Raw genomic sequence first — 17,432 nt, 5'->3', positions numbered from 1 at the left:
CAGACACTGAAAGGACAGTGTCATTCTGCTGATATTCCACTCACTTCTATGACCTGTTAATGAAATTCAACAATATTTGTACTGTCCAACCATGGATTTAGCCACTTTCAAGCTGCACTGCAATAGTATGTAAAAGTTACATGCACATTAAAATGATTCTAGGATTTAATAATTGTGTATGTGTTATATAGTAGTATATGTGCTGACTGGCAGGATGAGCAGGAAGTTTGTGACGCCAGGTAGAGGGAGGAGAATTCAGGTGAGGATTTGCATAGCTCTGCTGTCTGTAGAGGACACTTTCCCCATCAGCTCTGAGCTCCAGTAAAGGTTTATACTCAGCAGTGAAGGAACTGAGTGAGCAGGATCACACGTCAACTACTAGTGACACCAGGTAAGGACAGAAGATGCTTTAACAGTCTTTAATATTCCATTTTATGGTTGTTGTTTGATATTTAGCCTTTCAAATAGTTTAGTGCATTAGGCTCAATCACGTTTAACATTTATGCATTCGGCAAATGCTTTATCCTTGCAAGTGGAAGCAAAATATAAATTATACCAGTCTGTGCGCTCAAACCCAGTGATTTTGGTGTCACTATAGCACCAGATTCTGTTTAAGGAATCTACTTTTCCAGTGAAATTATGTGCCACTTCCATCGTTTGTTTATACCTGTTCACTTGTGGGTCAAAATCTGCCTAGTTTAAGATCTGAAACTCCTCTAAACTGGCAGTGCTGCTACCACTGGGAATGGGTCGTCATGTCAAACCGTGGCCCAATCAGATGCATCCCTGGGCTCTGCGTGCTGGAGCCTAAATTAGGTCATGATCTTAATAAGTATTGCTCTGTGATTCTCTGACTGCGTGTAAGAGAGCAGAAGAGGACCTTACAGAGAACAGGAAGGGTTTTTGACTGGTCATAGTAGAACACAAAGCAGTGAGGAGGTGTGGACCTCACGCTGGCAGCTGAGCAGGTAAGGGCACAGCGGGGTCACGATATCAGTGTCCTGTGTCGTGAAAAGGTCAAAGTCTATTCATCTATCACCAGTCACTCTTTCTGAACTCGGTTTTCTTCCATTTTCATTATGTGATCTACAGTAGTAATGCTATAATTTGTACATTCTCTCTTAGGTTCAGGCATATTGAGGACATTTCGATCTAGGTCTCCTAAATATAGCACACATTTATAAATATATGCAAATATGCTTGTACACAAACTTGGTGGCAATTTAAAAATGCAATTTTAAAATTAAAAATTTTACATCAATGCTGTTGTAATTCTGTGTTTCTGGTGGACACATCAAGTTTGGATGACTGGGCTAAGTTTATTTATTTATTTATACAATTAATATAAAAACAAGATACTGTATATCTATATCTATCAATCTATCTATCTATATAAACCAGTTTTTCCATATATTGTCATATGTAATTACTAATTAATTGATTAATAATATAAATGAACATGTTTTATGAACATTTGAATAGCATAATAAATGATATATGCAGTATATTATTTATTTCCGGGAAATGTATTCATATTACTTCTAAATAAATAAAATAATTTAATATAAAATATGAAATTTTTATATTATAAATATGAAATAATATGAAATAAGTTATTGTATGTGTATATGTTTATGTTATTATTATTATTATTATTTATCATTCATTTTTAATATTTCAAGCTTGTATTAACATTAAATATTTTGTGTGTAAATATTATTTTTAATAATATAAATTTATCATTTTCATGGATATAAATAAATAATCATGTTTTTCAACATGATTTGAAAATTGTCAGATGAACATCTTGTTTGGAAACAAAAATCTCTTAACATTTGTATGAAGGATTCACATGACCAGGGTCAAACATTTTACACAGAAATAGTGCTTGATATCTCTTATTCAAAACTTACATTTGTTTCCATGTTTAAATTACAATTTAAATCCCAGATCCTCATGTTTGGACCCTACTGCATGTGTATGTCGTAACAGGACCGTGAATGAGGCTCGAATGGAGCTTATATAGCTTCTGTGAAGTGAAGAGTCAGGGTGGACAGAAAGCAGGTCCCCTCTGTGTATCACACTACTATTTATAGTGTGAACAAATCCAAGATATGAGCGGAATCCTCTGCTCCTCTATATCCTGGAGTGAGGGACAGAAAGAGAGATAGAGAAAGTTTGAATAGATACAGAACCGAACCACTGAAGTCAAGACCTCTTTAGTCCATTAAGGGAAAGACAGAAGAGAGAGAGAGAAAGATTGACATTTGTCCTGTCTGTCTCACAGCGGGGAACAGCGGTTTACTGTAACGCCAGCAGGTATGCAACTTTTGAGGACAGAGGGAGGATGTGTATGTGTGTGTGTGTGTGTGCGTGTGTGTTCATCTGCATGTGTGTGAAAATATCAGGGTTAAGGTTGCAATCGATACATCAGACTGCTTTTCTTTTAGGTAAATTATGCCAAATATTATCATGATTATATTATAAGACAAATATATATATTTTTTAAAATCAGAAATCAAAGTTTGACCTCTTTAGACTGACCCTTTCCTTTAGTTTCCTCTACACTCATTCTTACTAATATCATATGTTTTATGTATATGTTCTGTCTGCGTGGGACTCTGTGATAATGACTCAGGCCTCTGGCAGGATTCAGGCCTCCAAAATTTATTCTAAACCAACAGGCCGGTTACCGTAACTGTACTTTTACATAAGCATTAGAATTCCGTGATGATACACATGTAAATTCTATATTTATTTTTTCTATCTTGTGGTTTTGGCCCAGGACAGTCAGATCGCACCTAAACATAGGATTGTGATGACGTTTGATGGTTTACATAATAAACAGAATAATACATTCAATGAATTTGATGAACAAAACATTTAACCTTTTGTTAGACGTTTTGAATACCAAATACACTTTTTTTTTTAATGAAAGAGAAAATCTTGTCAGACCGGTTGGAAAGGTCTAGAACTTCTGGGAGACTTCCAGTCATAGTGGGAATTTAATGCAAATAAACTGTGCCTGTGAAACCATTGTGGGAGTTTTTGAAGATTTCAGCATCTGGTGGGGTTTATGATACTCTAGCTGGTTACATTTAGAGTTTGAGATGGGAGATAATAAATCTAAAATCTCAAAACACATTTAGTTTGATCTTTGACTGATATTTTGGACATTGAGGAGTTTAGAAGGGTATTTTGGAGGAGTGTTGGACAGCTGCCCTGCTGCTCTTTGAAATGTAAATTTAGCTCAACACTCTGCAGCAGTGATGCACTGCTTTTAATGTGCAAACAACATCCCTGGTTACAGTTGCTAAGGTTGTGAACCCTACCAATCCTAGCTGCCCCACCGAGACCTGTATTAAGTTCAAAAAGGAGGGAGACGTTGAAAGACAGAAAGTATTGATATGAATATTGCAGATGCATTACCGTGCATGCTGGCTGTAGTACTCAGGAGGGTTTCTCTTATATCCCATGTGTTCTCAACGGGACGTTCCATCAGCAGCATAACCGGGCAAATTACGAGCAGAAAGCTCCCCACGAGCACATAATCAAAGCTCATCTGCCTACAGCTGTGTTCATTAGGACACTGAATGATTTTACATATTTCCGAACAGCTTCCTGTCAGAGACACAGAATGAGTCATTCAACATGCAGTCTCCTGTGTTGTCAAGTATGTAAATGTCTTCTTTTTATTTCCCTCCAGGTCATTCTTAGGAAGTGCTGCTTTCTCATTGCATGTCCCCATTAGTTTTATAGAATAACATTAATGAAATGTTGTACTGTTATAAGAAAATGATCTTAACTGTCACCAACTTAGATACACCCAAATATGAAGGTTCACTACAAACTCCAATTGTTTCACTTTGAATTTATCGCATAAAGTGTTTGGAGAATCATCTGAGACAAAATTCCTACTTCAATGAAGCATATCTGATTTTTTTTTTCACTATCAAGTCTCTCTGAGCTATTAATGAGCAGCTATTTATTCATTTACAATATCAGCTGACATTCCACTTTATGTTCCATATCCAGTATAAAGAGTGTGTAGGTGTGTGTTATCCCAGCCCTGTTCTCTCCATGTTAACATAAATGATTCAGGGGTAAGAGCTGCTACCTGCTCCTCACTTCAGGAGTCACTAAGCAACTGAAAGACTATCCACGGGCACCTGAGAGCCGCAGGGGGGCTTTACTTTTTTATCTCTGTAACATACATACATATAGCTGCAGACAAAATCCATGCATTGAAACCCACACCGGGCCGCTCTGTTTATCTGATCAATGCATTCGGTCTCTTTCTGTCTTTTCTACAGCAGGAACGTGGACACAACTGCACAGAATGTCTAAACAGCCATCGTCCAATGTAAAAGCCCTGCAGGTGAGTATTTTGTGTTTTTTATGTGTATGTAATTTAAGAGTAGTGTACAGTGTGAACTTCTGTATTGATATGTATCGGCCCTCAAACGGTTCCCAGTTTGCTTTTCTTAGCTCAAACACAATTAAACATGTCGACATTAAATATTTTATTCTGAAAAGTCAGTTCCCTATTTTGAATACTGAGTAAAAACAGTTGAATGTACATTGCATTACAACACTCACACGAGGCCATTCACAAATACTTGAAATACATTATGGTGTTGATGTGTGTCCAGCTTTTTTCTTCTTGATAGGAAAACATTTCTTATCCAAACAGAAACTTTTCATATAAAAATAGACTTGTTCACTTTAATTAAAGTCCTTACAGCCATTTTCCTATTGCTAACCGGTATACAGCTGAAGGGAAAAACTATGTAAACCCTGTGGGTTTTGCATAAATTGGTGAAAATGTGATCTGAATGTGAAGTCTGCTTAAACAAAACCCGCAAAAGATGATGTATTTTCATATTTTTATTTTACACACTGGCAAACGTATGTGAAAGTGTGTTTTAATATCTGGTTAAATGTCCTTTGGCAGCATAAACCTCCATTTTTTATATATAAAAAAAAAAGAAATGAAAATGTATACTTTTTTGTTTTTCTATTGATATGACATAGTTGAAGATTAGATCAAGCTATGACTAATTTATACTGAAATCCATAGTGTTCACATACTAGTTTCCCCCCTGTAACTATACGTCTGGCTAGGAGCAATAACATACACAGAAAGAAAGATTTTCAACAGTTCACCACAATTCTTACAAACACTGAACACTTCAGCCAAAAATAGACACCTTTATCTTTCCATAAAAACTCTCCAGATACACATGAATCCATAAAAAGCCATAGCATATGGAAGATATGGTCTGTCAGAGAGCACAGATAGAAGAAGACTGGTCATGCATGCAAAGACAGGAGCACATGGTCACTACTGTACATCCTAAAACAGCCAACAATCAGATTTCGTCCAGCAGCCTATACAGAGGGAAACTCAGAGAAATGAAAAAAGAAGAAACTCAAGGGTTTGATGTACTGGACCATGAGATACATGCAAAACTGTACTAAAAGCCAAATCCATAAGAGCGTTCGGGATTGGTTGAGAGATGTCACATGCTCTACTCAAAACACTAAATTGCAAAATTGTAAACTGAGGGTTTGACCTTGTGTGACTAATAGAGCAGGACAATAATTCATAAAATGAGGCAGAACAGAAGAGATAAAAAAAAGTGTTTGCGGTTTTACATGGAAATTATCCCATTAATTCAAATGAAATAAAAAGTCAATTTTGCTGATTATTTTTATTATAATTCAACATTTTCCCCTCCAAATTCCATTCTCTTTTCTTTACATGAAAATATATTTTATATTATATATTTATATTTAAAGTATATCTTTTTATATTTTTTTAATTAAACAGTATTACATTTAATTAACAAATATAGTTATTTAATAAATAAAACAGTTGGATAACCGTATTAATGACTTCAGGGGAAATTTAAATAATTCTACTTATCCAAAATATCATTTCTTTTCTTTTGATTTTGGGGTAAAATGTGACCTGCGTTCATGAGACTCACCAAAATCATAGGATAGTTGAGAAAAAAAACAATAGTAATATATAAGAGAAGAGATGTGGCAACAATCCATATACTTTCCTTCTAATGTAAAGCTGTAAACACGTTTTCCATTTTCACTTTTGGACTTTGTTTTTGTAATGCATGCAGCGTTTAGAAGCCACATAATAAAGACCGGGCTAAAAAGGACAGGCTGTCCGCGTCGGGCCTCAGCAAACAGAAGGATGTCTGTCATCTCACTGTTTTATCTGTGTTGCCCGCAGCTCATTTTCATACAGGCACTTTGCTCTTTATGAAACACAAACTCCAGCAGGAAGACACGTCCAGCAGGTTTTGTGGAAAGGTTTGGTTTCGACAACTACGCTTGACCATTGCACAGCATTACATGAGTTTAAATGACTTTGGTACTCTGGTGATTGGATTATAGGCGCGGTTGCAGGAGGAAATGAACCGTGTCAGGGGTGAGGTGTAGCAGCGATGCTAACCGTCTCATTGGATTTTCTTGTCTGTCTCAAAGGCCAACCTTAATATTCCGATGGGGGCTCTGCGTCCTGGGGCGGGACATCCTGTGAAGAAGAGAGAAGATACAGTAGATGTAGAGGAGGTTAGATTCTGCTGGAAGAAAGCTCCCATACACACATTTCGCCATTTTATAAATAAACTAATTAGACACACATATGTATTCCTGTTACCAGATCACATTCAAATGTAATAATAAAATATTTATTATATTGTTTGTATATAATAAAAAAGTTAAAGGTACAAAGATAAGCTATCTTATATATATATATATATATATATATAATGAAAAAAAGTAAATGGAACAATATTTTCAATATGAACATATCCAATTCTGCAATATAACTGATATTATTTATCAGATCTGCATTATTCCTATTAATGATTCTCATTAGAATATTATTAATGTGATGCAGTACTTTTTAACACATTTTAAAATCAACACAATTACTATCATTCAGTAGCCAACTAAAAAACTATTTTAATACAAACATTTTGCACACGGTAATGAAAAGCAATGAAGTTTGTTTATTTTATTTATTTAAAGTTAAGTTAATTTTTTTATTCTACTTTTTATTTTGTGAGTAAACTATGACACATTCTTGAGATTTTTGTGAGGGCCACTCAGGTATATCTCTCACAATTGGTTTCATAGGCATCCCCAGTGACTCCAGAGGAGAAAAAGGCCCTCCCTGGTGGCGTGAAACTACCAGGCCCCGCCGTCGACCTTTCTGAGCTCCAGAACGTAAAGAGTGAACTCAAATGGGTCACCAAGGACTAAACGACACAGGTAAATCTGATAGTCAAATACACACTCACACCCCTTTTTTTTCCATCTAACATTTTTGGTTAGTCAAAAAACTTTGCTGGTTGTCAATCTTATGTACACACACACAAATGTGAGCATGAACCAGGGGCGGAGCCAGTGGGTGGGAGCCAGGGGGTGGGGGTGGGAGAATGTGCCAAATGAGCTTCAGTAGAACAACAGTGAACTGTGGTCAGATGAGATGTTGTTAGTCTATATGTGAGTAAAACAAACTTTCCTCTCCTGACAGCTGTTCTTTTTAACTTTATGTGAATATAAGGTGCACGCTCTATATTTCTTCATCATAAATAAAGCTAACAAGAAACTATGAACATACAATGTAGTTCTGTCATCAGTTACCAAAAATGCAATTAGTGCATTTATTTATCTCTTAAATGCATGTACAAACATATTGTGCAATTGGAGATCATAATATACAATATAGGCCTTCACAATAAGGTCCAAGTTTTTTTTTTCTAATTTAATGCACTAGTAAATAGGATCACAGTGCACTTATACTAGAAAATATGCACTATTTTAATTTTGTAAAGTACAAACCAAAATTTAACTATTTAAATGCATAAAATAACAAATTTTATTCTGTCCTTTTTTTAATTAACCAATTCTTATCACTATATCTGCATGTCTCATCAATGAGTATGCAATGGAGAACAAGCTTTGGGGGGTTTTGAGAACCAGAACCAAGCTGACTAATGAATAAAGCTATAGTGAGCTAATTTATTAAAATACTTGGAGGTGAGGAATAATACACAAATTGTCATAGTCACTCAGCATTACTTTATATAATTCGCAAATATCTCAAATAAAATTTAGTAGAATTTAATTGTATCCAGTTGTGTTTTAGGCACTAAAAGTCTAATACCTTATAGTCAATCACATTTTTATATTAAATTAATTAAGATTTCTGCGTTGCTAGTCCCTCCCTAGCCATCCCTATAAAAACATCCCGTCTCTGCCAGAGGCAGGAACAAAAGAGCAATCATTTTTCTAAATGCGTCGCATCACTGAAATCATCTAGAAAGGCTCCATGCTGCTTACACAAATGGCCACATGGTGTCAGTAGCTGTAAAAGTAGTTTGCACATATGTTAGTATGCATATGTCAGGGCTGGAGTGCGTAAAGGGGTATGAGCGTGAAGCAGGCTCTATTAATACCCTACAGATCATTGGGGCAGTGAAAGTCTGTCTGTGTGCAGTCCCAGCATGCCTCACCAGACCTTCCAATTATAGAGCAAAACATGCTCTGTTACCCACTCTGCAGAATACAAACAGAATTTGCTATGCATACTACTTTGAGATTACACGTTTTTAATGCCAGTGAACCCATTTAACTAATCCTTCTCATCTTCACAGGTGACTTCGTCCCCAGTTTTTCCAAGGCTTTGGTTGCTATCTCCATCCAGTCAGGTTCATGTATTTACCACAACTCCCAGAGAATCGGTTGCAAAGAAATCAACGACAAGCCTTAATGATGACACTACCTACTGACCCGAGAATAATGGATTATATATCATAGCAAAGACTGATGGGAATTGAGCAACTCGAAGCTCTGAACCAGGGTTTAGTCTGTCTAAAATAGGTCAACACTTTTTAAACCTCCCTGTATGCTATTCTGTATTTTGTTTTAAAATGTACTGTGTGTTTAACTTAAAGGGATAGTTCACCCAAAACAATGCATATTCTGTCATTTACTCACCCTCACTTGTAAACTATCCCTTTAAAGTTTGATTTTATAGAAGTTCTGTGTTCTCCTACTACCATCAATGAATCATAAAACAGAATATATGAGACTGAAGACATTAGCTAGTGTGATTCATCTTAAAATTCCTCTTTTCTCCTTAAAAAAAAACAAAAAACAGATTTTGTCTTAAAACAACTTGAACAAATGTGACACCATAAAATCTAATTTCTTTTAATGTATTTTATGTCTAGAAGATTAATATGCAAATAATTGCTATAAAATTTATTAATACGTCAGAATGTCATGCATTTCATTTGGTTAAGTTTCCTTTGATTGACAGCCCTACTTAAAACGTCTCATGCTGCAGGCTTGTTTTCACTCCCTACACGTCTCTTTCTTTATCTATGGCTTTGTTCTTGTGTGTTGCAGTACATGAGTAGGCTGTTGCATAATAAAACATGATTTCACGTTCTCTCGAAGAGCAAACCCGTAGGAGGAAGCCAGCACTTGTTATCCTTGAACAAATAGAACTGGATTTCAAATGTCGCACCATTGGTTTGTTATGTACATAAACTGGGATCAGTTTAACAGTGTAAAGTTGCTTTTCTCCTCACTTGTAAATCACATCATATGTGTCTGTACTGCTCTATGATCTAGTTTACTAGCAGCAGGTGTCGTGACCTTTGAGTGAAAGTGTCCTTATTAAAGATCATGTATTGCTCCTCAGTCTGCATTAAGAGCTGGGAAACACATGCATATATAATTCAGATAAACTGTCTATTCCTTCATTTGTAAGGCTTTATTTTCTTCAAGGCTGCTTTGAAACAATGTATGTTGTGAACTGGATCATGACATGAAAGACAAGCAAACAAGTTTCCAGTGTTAATTGGATGAGAGTATGAGAGACTGAGTACATTGATATAACAGGACTTATCCATCATGTGGAATTGGAATGGAATTTTTTTTGGGGGGGGGGGGGGGGGGGATTAAGCATCAGGCAGTGGTGCCTGGAACACAGAGAGAGTGACCAGCTGTCTTCATAATTCCCTTATTACCCACAATGCAATGCAGAGAGACCCTTTAGTTCTAAAACTTCTAACCGAGAAGCTCAAAATACCTAAACTTCCATTGATTTTTTTTTATTCAGTCTTCTTTTCTGCTACCATATGCTTTCCATTACACATTTCAGATTGTATATCTATGAAATGTGTGTGTATATTCAAAGGAATTTCTCACCTGTAAGCCTTATGTACACCAGATAATATCAAAATAGTTCACCATGACCACCATAGCCAAACAAAAACTCTAACAGGAAGAAGAGACACAATTATAATTAGAACTGACACCATTTTGGACTGACGGGTAAAAACAGTGAGAACCAGAGAGTCTGAAAGTGACTGAAAACATAAATCAGTTGTATAAGAAATTAAATGCATCCATCAGATGTGACAATTTTCATTTAAATAGTAAATATAGATTTTGTAGTGGCAGATGAGAGCATGATCCTGCAAAAGATCTTAAGCAATGAAGTGGAGTCTCGTTTTGTTGACTGAATATAAAAAGTGCAGCATAAATAATGCATCTAATTTAGAGCCCCGTAGTTGTAATGTGCGTTTAAATATATCCAATTATGCACAATGAGCTTGAGTGGAAAGATATGTCAAGATCCCTAATAGGCCAATTACTTGTTTTAAAGTGAAAATCCAAAGGGGTTGTAAGGTGAGCACAGGATTTGGCAGTACAAACACTAAATTATTTCCTTGAGTAGAACACACACAAGTGAAAGTGATGTGACATACAGCCAAGTATGGTGACCCATACTCAGAATTTGTGCTCTGCCTTTAACCCATCCAGAATGCACACACACCCAGAGCAGTGGGCAGCCATTTATGTTGCGGCGCCTGGGGATCAATTAGGGGTTCGGTACCTTGCTCAAGGGCACCTCGTGGTATTGCTGGCCCGAAATTTGAACCCACAACCCTAGGGTTAGGAGTAGGGCTGGGACAACGCGTCGAGGTCATCAATGACGTCGACGCAAAAAATACGTAGACGCAAAATATGCGCATCGATTCGTCGACCTGTTTTTATTTCTCTAAAAAACGTTTGCAAAACGTTTACCTTATGTGCGCTGAATATACGCGATGGCCGGATCAACATTCTGTCCAACGTTATATAACCTTTTACTTTCTGCATTGATTTTTTTTTTCTCCATGACAGGCTGCTGGCTCCCACTGTTAATTTTTATTTTTTTTTTATTTTTGGAAAAGCACTCTCTGTATTAGCTTAAAGCCCTCAAGTTTACATTGGTTACTGTATTCTTTCATTTGCTCTAAACAAGTATTTTGGGTGACTTTTTTTATTGAATGCTAGACATCAAGTTGTTGTTATTTTCATCTGAAAGAATAACTTTTTTCAGTAAGCTAGGCCCATGTGTTCAGTAAGCTTGTTTCAGTAAGCTATGTGTTTTCAAGGCTTCAAGGTTTTACTGAATGGTATCTCTATACAAGTGCAAAGTAATGCATTCTTAGTGAGTCTTTTATTTTGTAATTTTAAGAGCAGTATATTGCAATGTTAAGGAATTCATGGTTTTTTCATTCAGATATGTAAATCAACATGTATAAATTGTTAGTAGTCAATTAATGGGGAGATAATCTAAATCGAATCGGTCCGGAAAAATTAATCTTTAGATTAATCGATGCATCGGAAAAATAATCGCTAGATTAATCGTTTACAAAATAATCGTTTATCCCAGCCCTAGTTAGGAGTCAAACTTTCTAACCACTAGGCCACGACTTCCCCTGAATGCACACACCTCTATTGGTGCTTTTCCACTTCATGGTACGGCTCGGTATGGTTCACTTTTGAACAGTTCACTTTCTTCACTTTACCAAAACGTGACATGTAAACTCTGATGATCACGGATTGGCCGAAGAGAATCGTCACTACTTGTGTCACTGAACCGCTAGATTTATATCAGCACATCCAGCTAAGGATCGAACGTGTTTCGAACGTGTGCATCTTTTCTTAACAATAAAAAAGTGGCTGTTTAGTTATCTGTTGAAAAAGTACATGGGGCGACGCGGAATTAAAAAGTTTTTCAGGAGTTGTGGCAGTAGAGGTGGCGCAGCTATAATGGCATGAATAATCCCACCCACTCCAAAGCAGCACTACACTCTATTAGAAACGCAAACCAAGCCGAGCCTTGCTGTGCCGAGTAGTACCACACAGTGGAAAAGCGCCATATGATTCATTATGACTCGTTGCAGTTGCACTTGAGTGCGAGTGCATTCACAAGTATCTCCACAGTTACCAATTACCTCGTAGATGTGTTGTATTGCAAATGCTCTAGACAGTGGAGAGACCAGTGCGATCATGAGCAGAGTGTGTGAGAATGTAACCAGAAGCTCTATCATAATCACCCCTCAATTTTATATTTAATACCCCCTACCCGCAATCTAGCCTTACGCTGCTCTATCCCAGCTATGAGCCAGCAGCTATTCAGGGAGGATGAAGGGCATGATGTTCACGAGACTGGGATGTGTCCTTTTCTCTGTGGATCACACTTACACAATACAAGTCTGTAAATCAACCTCACTCTTCAGTGATTGTAAACAATCTTTATTTCTTCTGTCTTTGTGTCTTCCTGGCTGAATAATCTACCAGTAGTTGTCCTCTAGGCAAGATTCTAATTTCTCTATTCTGGCTATAGACTGTGTCCTGACTGTCCCTCAGATCAACTGGGTTTCTATTCCTGTCACCTTGGTGAGATATGACTTCTGGTGGCAACAGACAGAAATCCACAGTGCTGACTAACTCCCTTATTTATCAAGAGATGACCTCAGATCTACATACAATAATCACCCAGCCTAACACTCCTGTGTACCCATCTCTAAATGTAAAGGGTAACTAGCTCGAAGTTGTTTACCCCCAACCATTGGCCCCAAAATGTCTGCCCATCATCACCCCTCCCTTCTAGAGATCTGGTAGAAAACACATGCCTATCTGGTTGATGCAAAAGGTTTGTCTGCCCACTGGGTGGAGGAGAAATGGTTGACCCTCCCCTTTACACTTAAGCATTTGATGCCAGCAGATGTCATAGACCACATCCTAACAGACGCGGCTGGTGTACTGACCTTTTTATTTTATTTTGTCTTCTTTAATCTCAACAACTTTTGCCGAAGCAAGTTAACTTAAACTTTTCTTTCTTTCCTCTTGCTTTTATGCTTTGTCATTCAGTCCTAAATTCCCTGGACTCCCTTATCTTTCACCCTTCCTCTCCTAGTTATGAATTACTACCTGATGTGCAGCAACAGTCATGGAGAAGGGGTTTTGTCTCGGTACCAGAGTTTGCGTCTTGACGGTCGAATGTGTGATGTTGTTTTGAAGGCAGAAGGTGTGGAGTTCCCTGCTCATCGCACTTTGTTAGCATGTTCCAGCGACTACTTCTGGTCTATGTTTCAGGACTACACTCTGAAATCCGCTGCCCGTATTATCAGCTTGCCAGTCTTGTCATCTCTGGGCCTGGAGCAGATACTGGACTTCATCTATACCTCATGGATCTCACTGTCACTCACCACTTTGGAGGTCACACTACAGGCCGCCTGCTATCTACAGATCACCCATGCCGTGGATCTTTGCACTCGGTACATCTCTGAAAGCATTGCTCCGGACAACTGCTGTTTTTTTGCGAACATAGCAGCTCGCTATGGCCTTTCTGAAGCATTCGATGACTGCAACTCTTTTATTGGCAGTAACATGTGCAGAATACTTACATCTGAGGAATACAAGGCTGAGCTAATGGTGTTAAACATAGATTCTCTGCAAGAGGTTCTCGTAGCTGAGGAGATGCCGGGAGTGAAGGAGATAGACCTTCTACAGCTGGTTTTGGACTGGCTAGAGTGCAACCCACAATCTGCCTTACAAAGTAATGCATTGCTCAGTCGGATCCGATTTGGTTTGATTCCACCTAAAGAGCTGTCTCAACTCACTGCACTTAAACATGCTCTACGGACACCCTTCCTCCACAGTGTAGTGGAGAAAGCACTTAACTACCACCTTCAGGTTCCCCTACAGCCTCTACTACAAAGTGTCCACACCAGCTTGAGAGCCACAAAGAGCAAGATTCTTCTGGTGGGAGGAGGACAAGAGGAAAACAGGCCCAAGAATCAGATACTAACCTACGAACCTCGCAGTAAGAAATTCCAGCCGCTATCAACAGCCCTGCCAAATAAGCTACAGCACCAGGGACTATGTGTTGTTGGGAACTTCCTATTCATACTAGGTGGTGAGGTGGTGCATGTGGATGAGGAGAACGAGAAGAGTGCTATGATGACTGTTACTGACCAGGTGTGGCGCTATGACCCACGGTTTGGGCAGTGGGAGGAGATGGAGCCACTCTTGCAGAAGAGGGCACAGTTTGCCTGCTGTGTGGTGGAAGGTGTTATATTTGCTATCGGTGGACGGGGCCAGAGGGGTGAGCCTTCTTTGTCATCTGTGGAAAGGTACAATATGAGGGAAGGGTGCTGGCACAGTGGTGTATCCCTACCATATTCAGTTCATGGACATGCCTGTGCCACTATTGGAACAGGAATTTACATCTCAGGTGGCATCCACGTCAACAACCTAGAGAGTAGCAAAGAAGTACTGTTTCTGAATGCAGTTAAAGGGTATGCCTGGCAGAGACGTTCTAACATGTCCATTGCCAGATTTGGCCACCAGATGGCAACAGCGAGAGGAAGAATTTACACCTTTTTGGGAATGTATGAGCCCTTCTGTGACATTGAACGCTACAGTCCTGAGCAAAACCTGTGGACCCGTCTAAAGCCACAACTGAATGACCGCTTCTGCTATGGTTTGACCGCAACAGGGGAAAGACGTGTACTTTTGTTTGGAGGCAGAAAATGGCAGGAAGGACATGAGGTGTGTACAACAAATGTGCTGGAGTACGATACGGAATATGATGCTTGGAGAGAAGTGTGTAAACTACCAGGACCCTTGTGTGGGATTCAGTGTGCGATAATGACTCTTCAAGACCCTCCAGAGACCTAAAAGTCAATTACAAACACCATCCCACATACACACAGACAAACAGATGGCTATCATGGGGCAAAGAGAGCTGAAGGACAGGGGTTATCTTTTTGTCATGGATCTATGGATTGTAATGTGGCAGGGAAAACAGGGTTTCTATTTACCTAGATACTGTATAGAAGACCTTGGTGGGGGTATATTGCTGTTAAGTGTGTTTTCCAGCAAGTAGTAAGGAGCTCCTTAACTAGGTCACTATGAATAGGGTAGAGAAGGTCATGACATTGATACATGACTTGTCATAAAGAAGTTGTCCTGAGAAATAGCATAGATCCTCTAAGGACACCAGAGAAAGGACAGGATGGAAAGGATGGAATTGCATATTGAAAGGTGTAAAGAAAGGACAGACAACCAAATGGAAAAGTAATCAAGATAAGGACAAATTTGGACAAGATTTGACTATTTGGCACTGCCTGAAGATCAATGGTGACAATTATAATGTCTTATGACAGAGAGACAGCTGCCATGATTGTTGGATAGACTGTGAAAGGAGGCAACACTCACAGACGCTGAGCGAGAAAGCCAAATTAGACCACTGATTTGGAAGGGTACATGGGAAGTCAAAGTGGGCAAGTACAAGTATCAATATCATTGAGTGTTTGTGGGATGCACATGAGCCAAAGGCGGGAGGATGAGGAGATTTTTAGTGAGCAGTGAAAACAAAATTGCATAGTCACACATATATCTGACAACTCATGCCATGCATGGAAATCAAGATTACTCATCACAGATAATATAGTGTCACTAGAATACCAATATGAATTAAAGTGTACTGCAAATACAGTAGTTGAGCCGAAATCTTTTAAAACAGTGTGATACACGTCAGTAGCAGTAACTTGGCTGGCATGTATTTCATAATATATTTCAGAATATATAATTTTAGATGTAGTAGTAACCATTTCTGGTTTATATAAAAACAAATAACCTTTAGTTTGTAAAATTAATATTGTTGACGTAATCCTACAAATGAATCAATGCTAATGTGTAGCTAAGAGAAATGCATAAATAAAAGATTTGACTGCTAGAAATTTATTTTGCAGTTTGTGAGTTTCTTTAAAGTCTTTTGTACTAATTTATCACTGTGAACACAAATTTGCTGGTAATAATATAAAATTTGTGAGATTTGAGTATAAGCAGCTTAACCTAGTTTGCTGATTAGACTAATGTAGAAATTTAGATTATTCCATCTGAACTGCCCAAAGAAAAGAAACCAATTGTCACCCTAAGACTAAGAACAAACCCAACCATCTCCATTCATTTTTGTAATCTGAGTCCATTGCCTTCACTGAACAGCCTGGAAACCAGCAAGCTTCTGAAATTAAAAAAAGAACAGCTTTCTAGGATATTTACATGGACATCTATTTTAATCACCCACTGGAGAAAGGTGCCCTTACTCATTGCTTGACAGGCTTCCGAGCACTCAGGTGAATGTTTATGGTCAGGCACTCACCTTTAAGCCAAAGATGGTAACATCCAGGTTGAAAATGGAAGCTGAGAAATTGCCACTGATGAAAGGGAATACTAACAGATTTCTCCAGTTAAAATATAAACTTACAGGATTCACCAAAATTCGAGCCTCTGTTCAGTGCAAATATCAAGCGTATTTAAAAAAATCCACACAAATGCCAAAAATATAGCATGATTACATCCATAAAAGTTTATTGACTCTAGGTATAACCACACTGGAATCTGCAGAAAGCAACAAGTCTCTTTTTAAATAATGTAATAAATAAAGTAAACTTTACCAGGTTGTACGCTAAACACAACACAGAGGAAACTGCACTGCCCAAATTACATGCCCTACTCATAATAAAGACAGGCAGCAGCACAGATATTGATGAACTTGAAATTTTTTACGACAACTTTGTTTTAAAAAATGGGCTCCTAAAGAAACATAACATGGTTTTCACTAAATTAAGAATAACTTTGATAATATAATATATTGGTAAAATACCAATAGACATCCATTCTAGTAGCTCTAAATTCACTGGTAATCACTTTCTCTAAGAACTAATGCATTCCCATGATTCTCATGGACACATTAGCACCTGAGTCACTCACTGAGTCAAAAACAAGCTAATATTGTCTTTGATTACATACAGAATGAAATGTGCTCCGTTATGCCATACCTGAAATGTGAATGTACATCATATAATACACATCTTATCATACAATAAACTCTCTTCTGAACATTCAGTGTGCTCTTAAAAATCTCACATAAAGAATCTCTGTGTCTGCTGAGTGCCTGAGCGCTTCTTGCTCTGCACGGCCTTCCCAACAGCTGAAACACTGACATTAAAACATTTGGCAGCTTCAGTTAAGAAACAAAAAAC

General features: G+C 38.0%; 2 protein-coding genes across 6 annotated transcripts in view; both read left to right on the top strand.

Annotated features, from left to right (window-relative positions):
- Positions 1-315: 315 nt before the first annotated feature.
- LOC113042391 (small muscular protein-like) lies at positions 316-9,881 on the top strand. 4 transcript variants are annotated; one of them, XM_026201241.1, is made up of 5 exons: positions 316-391; positions 4,314-4,378; positions 6,508-6,594; positions 7,165-7,299; positions 8,688-9,881. In XM_026201241.1, exons 2-4 carry the CDS (start codon positions 4,340-4,342, stop codon positions 7,288-7,290), a joined length of 252 nt encoding a protein of 83 aa, XP_026057026.1. In that variant the 5' UTR covers positions 316-391; positions 4,314-4,339; the 3' UTR covers positions 7,291-7,299; positions 8,688-9,881. The 4 variants fall into 4 exon arrangements, with proteins under 4 accessions (XP_026057026.1, XP_026057025.1, XP_026057027.1 ...); XM_026201240.1 differs by lacking the exon at positions 316-391 and adding an exon at positions 844-968; XM_026201242.1 differs by lacking the exon at positions 316-391 and adding an exon at positions 2,127-2,319 and having other exon boundaries at positions 4,317-4,378.
- Positions 9,882-12,962: 3,081 nt separating this feature from the next.
- LOC113042390 (kelch-like protein 34) overlaps positions 12,963-17,432 on the top strand; it is a 29,849-nt gene continuing 25,379 nt past the window's right edge. The window contains exon 1 of one of the 2 annotated variants that reach the window (XM_026201238.1): positions 12,963-14,934. In XM_026201238.1, coding sequence (XP_026057023.1) covers positions 13,300-14,934 — 1,635 coding nt within the window. In that variant the 5' untranslated portion in view covers positions 12,963-13,299. Of the gene's footprint in view, positions 16,083-17,432 lie in introns of those variants that run through there. The other variant, XM_026201237.1, reaches the window with a different exon arrangement.

The sequence above is a fragment of the Carassius auratus genome, chromosome 24 (assembly GCF_003368295.1).
Source record: "Carassius auratus strain Wakin chromosome 24, ASM336829v1, whole genome shotgun sequence".
NCBI classification, from domain to species: Eukaryota; Metazoa; Chordata; class Actinopteri; order Cypriniformes; family Cyprinidae; genus Carassius; species Carassius auratus.
The sequence above is the reverse complement of the archived record's forward strand: the minus strand, read 5'-3'. Positions and strand labels throughout refer to the sequence as shown.

Bases quoted from the DNA above. Each gene is read 5' to 3' on its own strand.
- LOC113042391 (XM_026201241.1), top strand. From the start codon at position 4,340: ATGTCTAAACAGCCATCGTCCAATGTAAAAGCCCTGCAG. The intron at 4,379-6,507 runs GTGAGTATTTTG...TCTGTCTCAAAG, and splicing joins CCAATGTAAAAGCCCTGCAG to GCCAACCTTAATATTCCGAT. The intron at 6,595-7,164 runs GTTAGATTCTGC...TTGGTTTCATAG, and splicing joins ATACAGTAGATGTAGAGGAG to GCATCCCCAGTGACTCCAGA.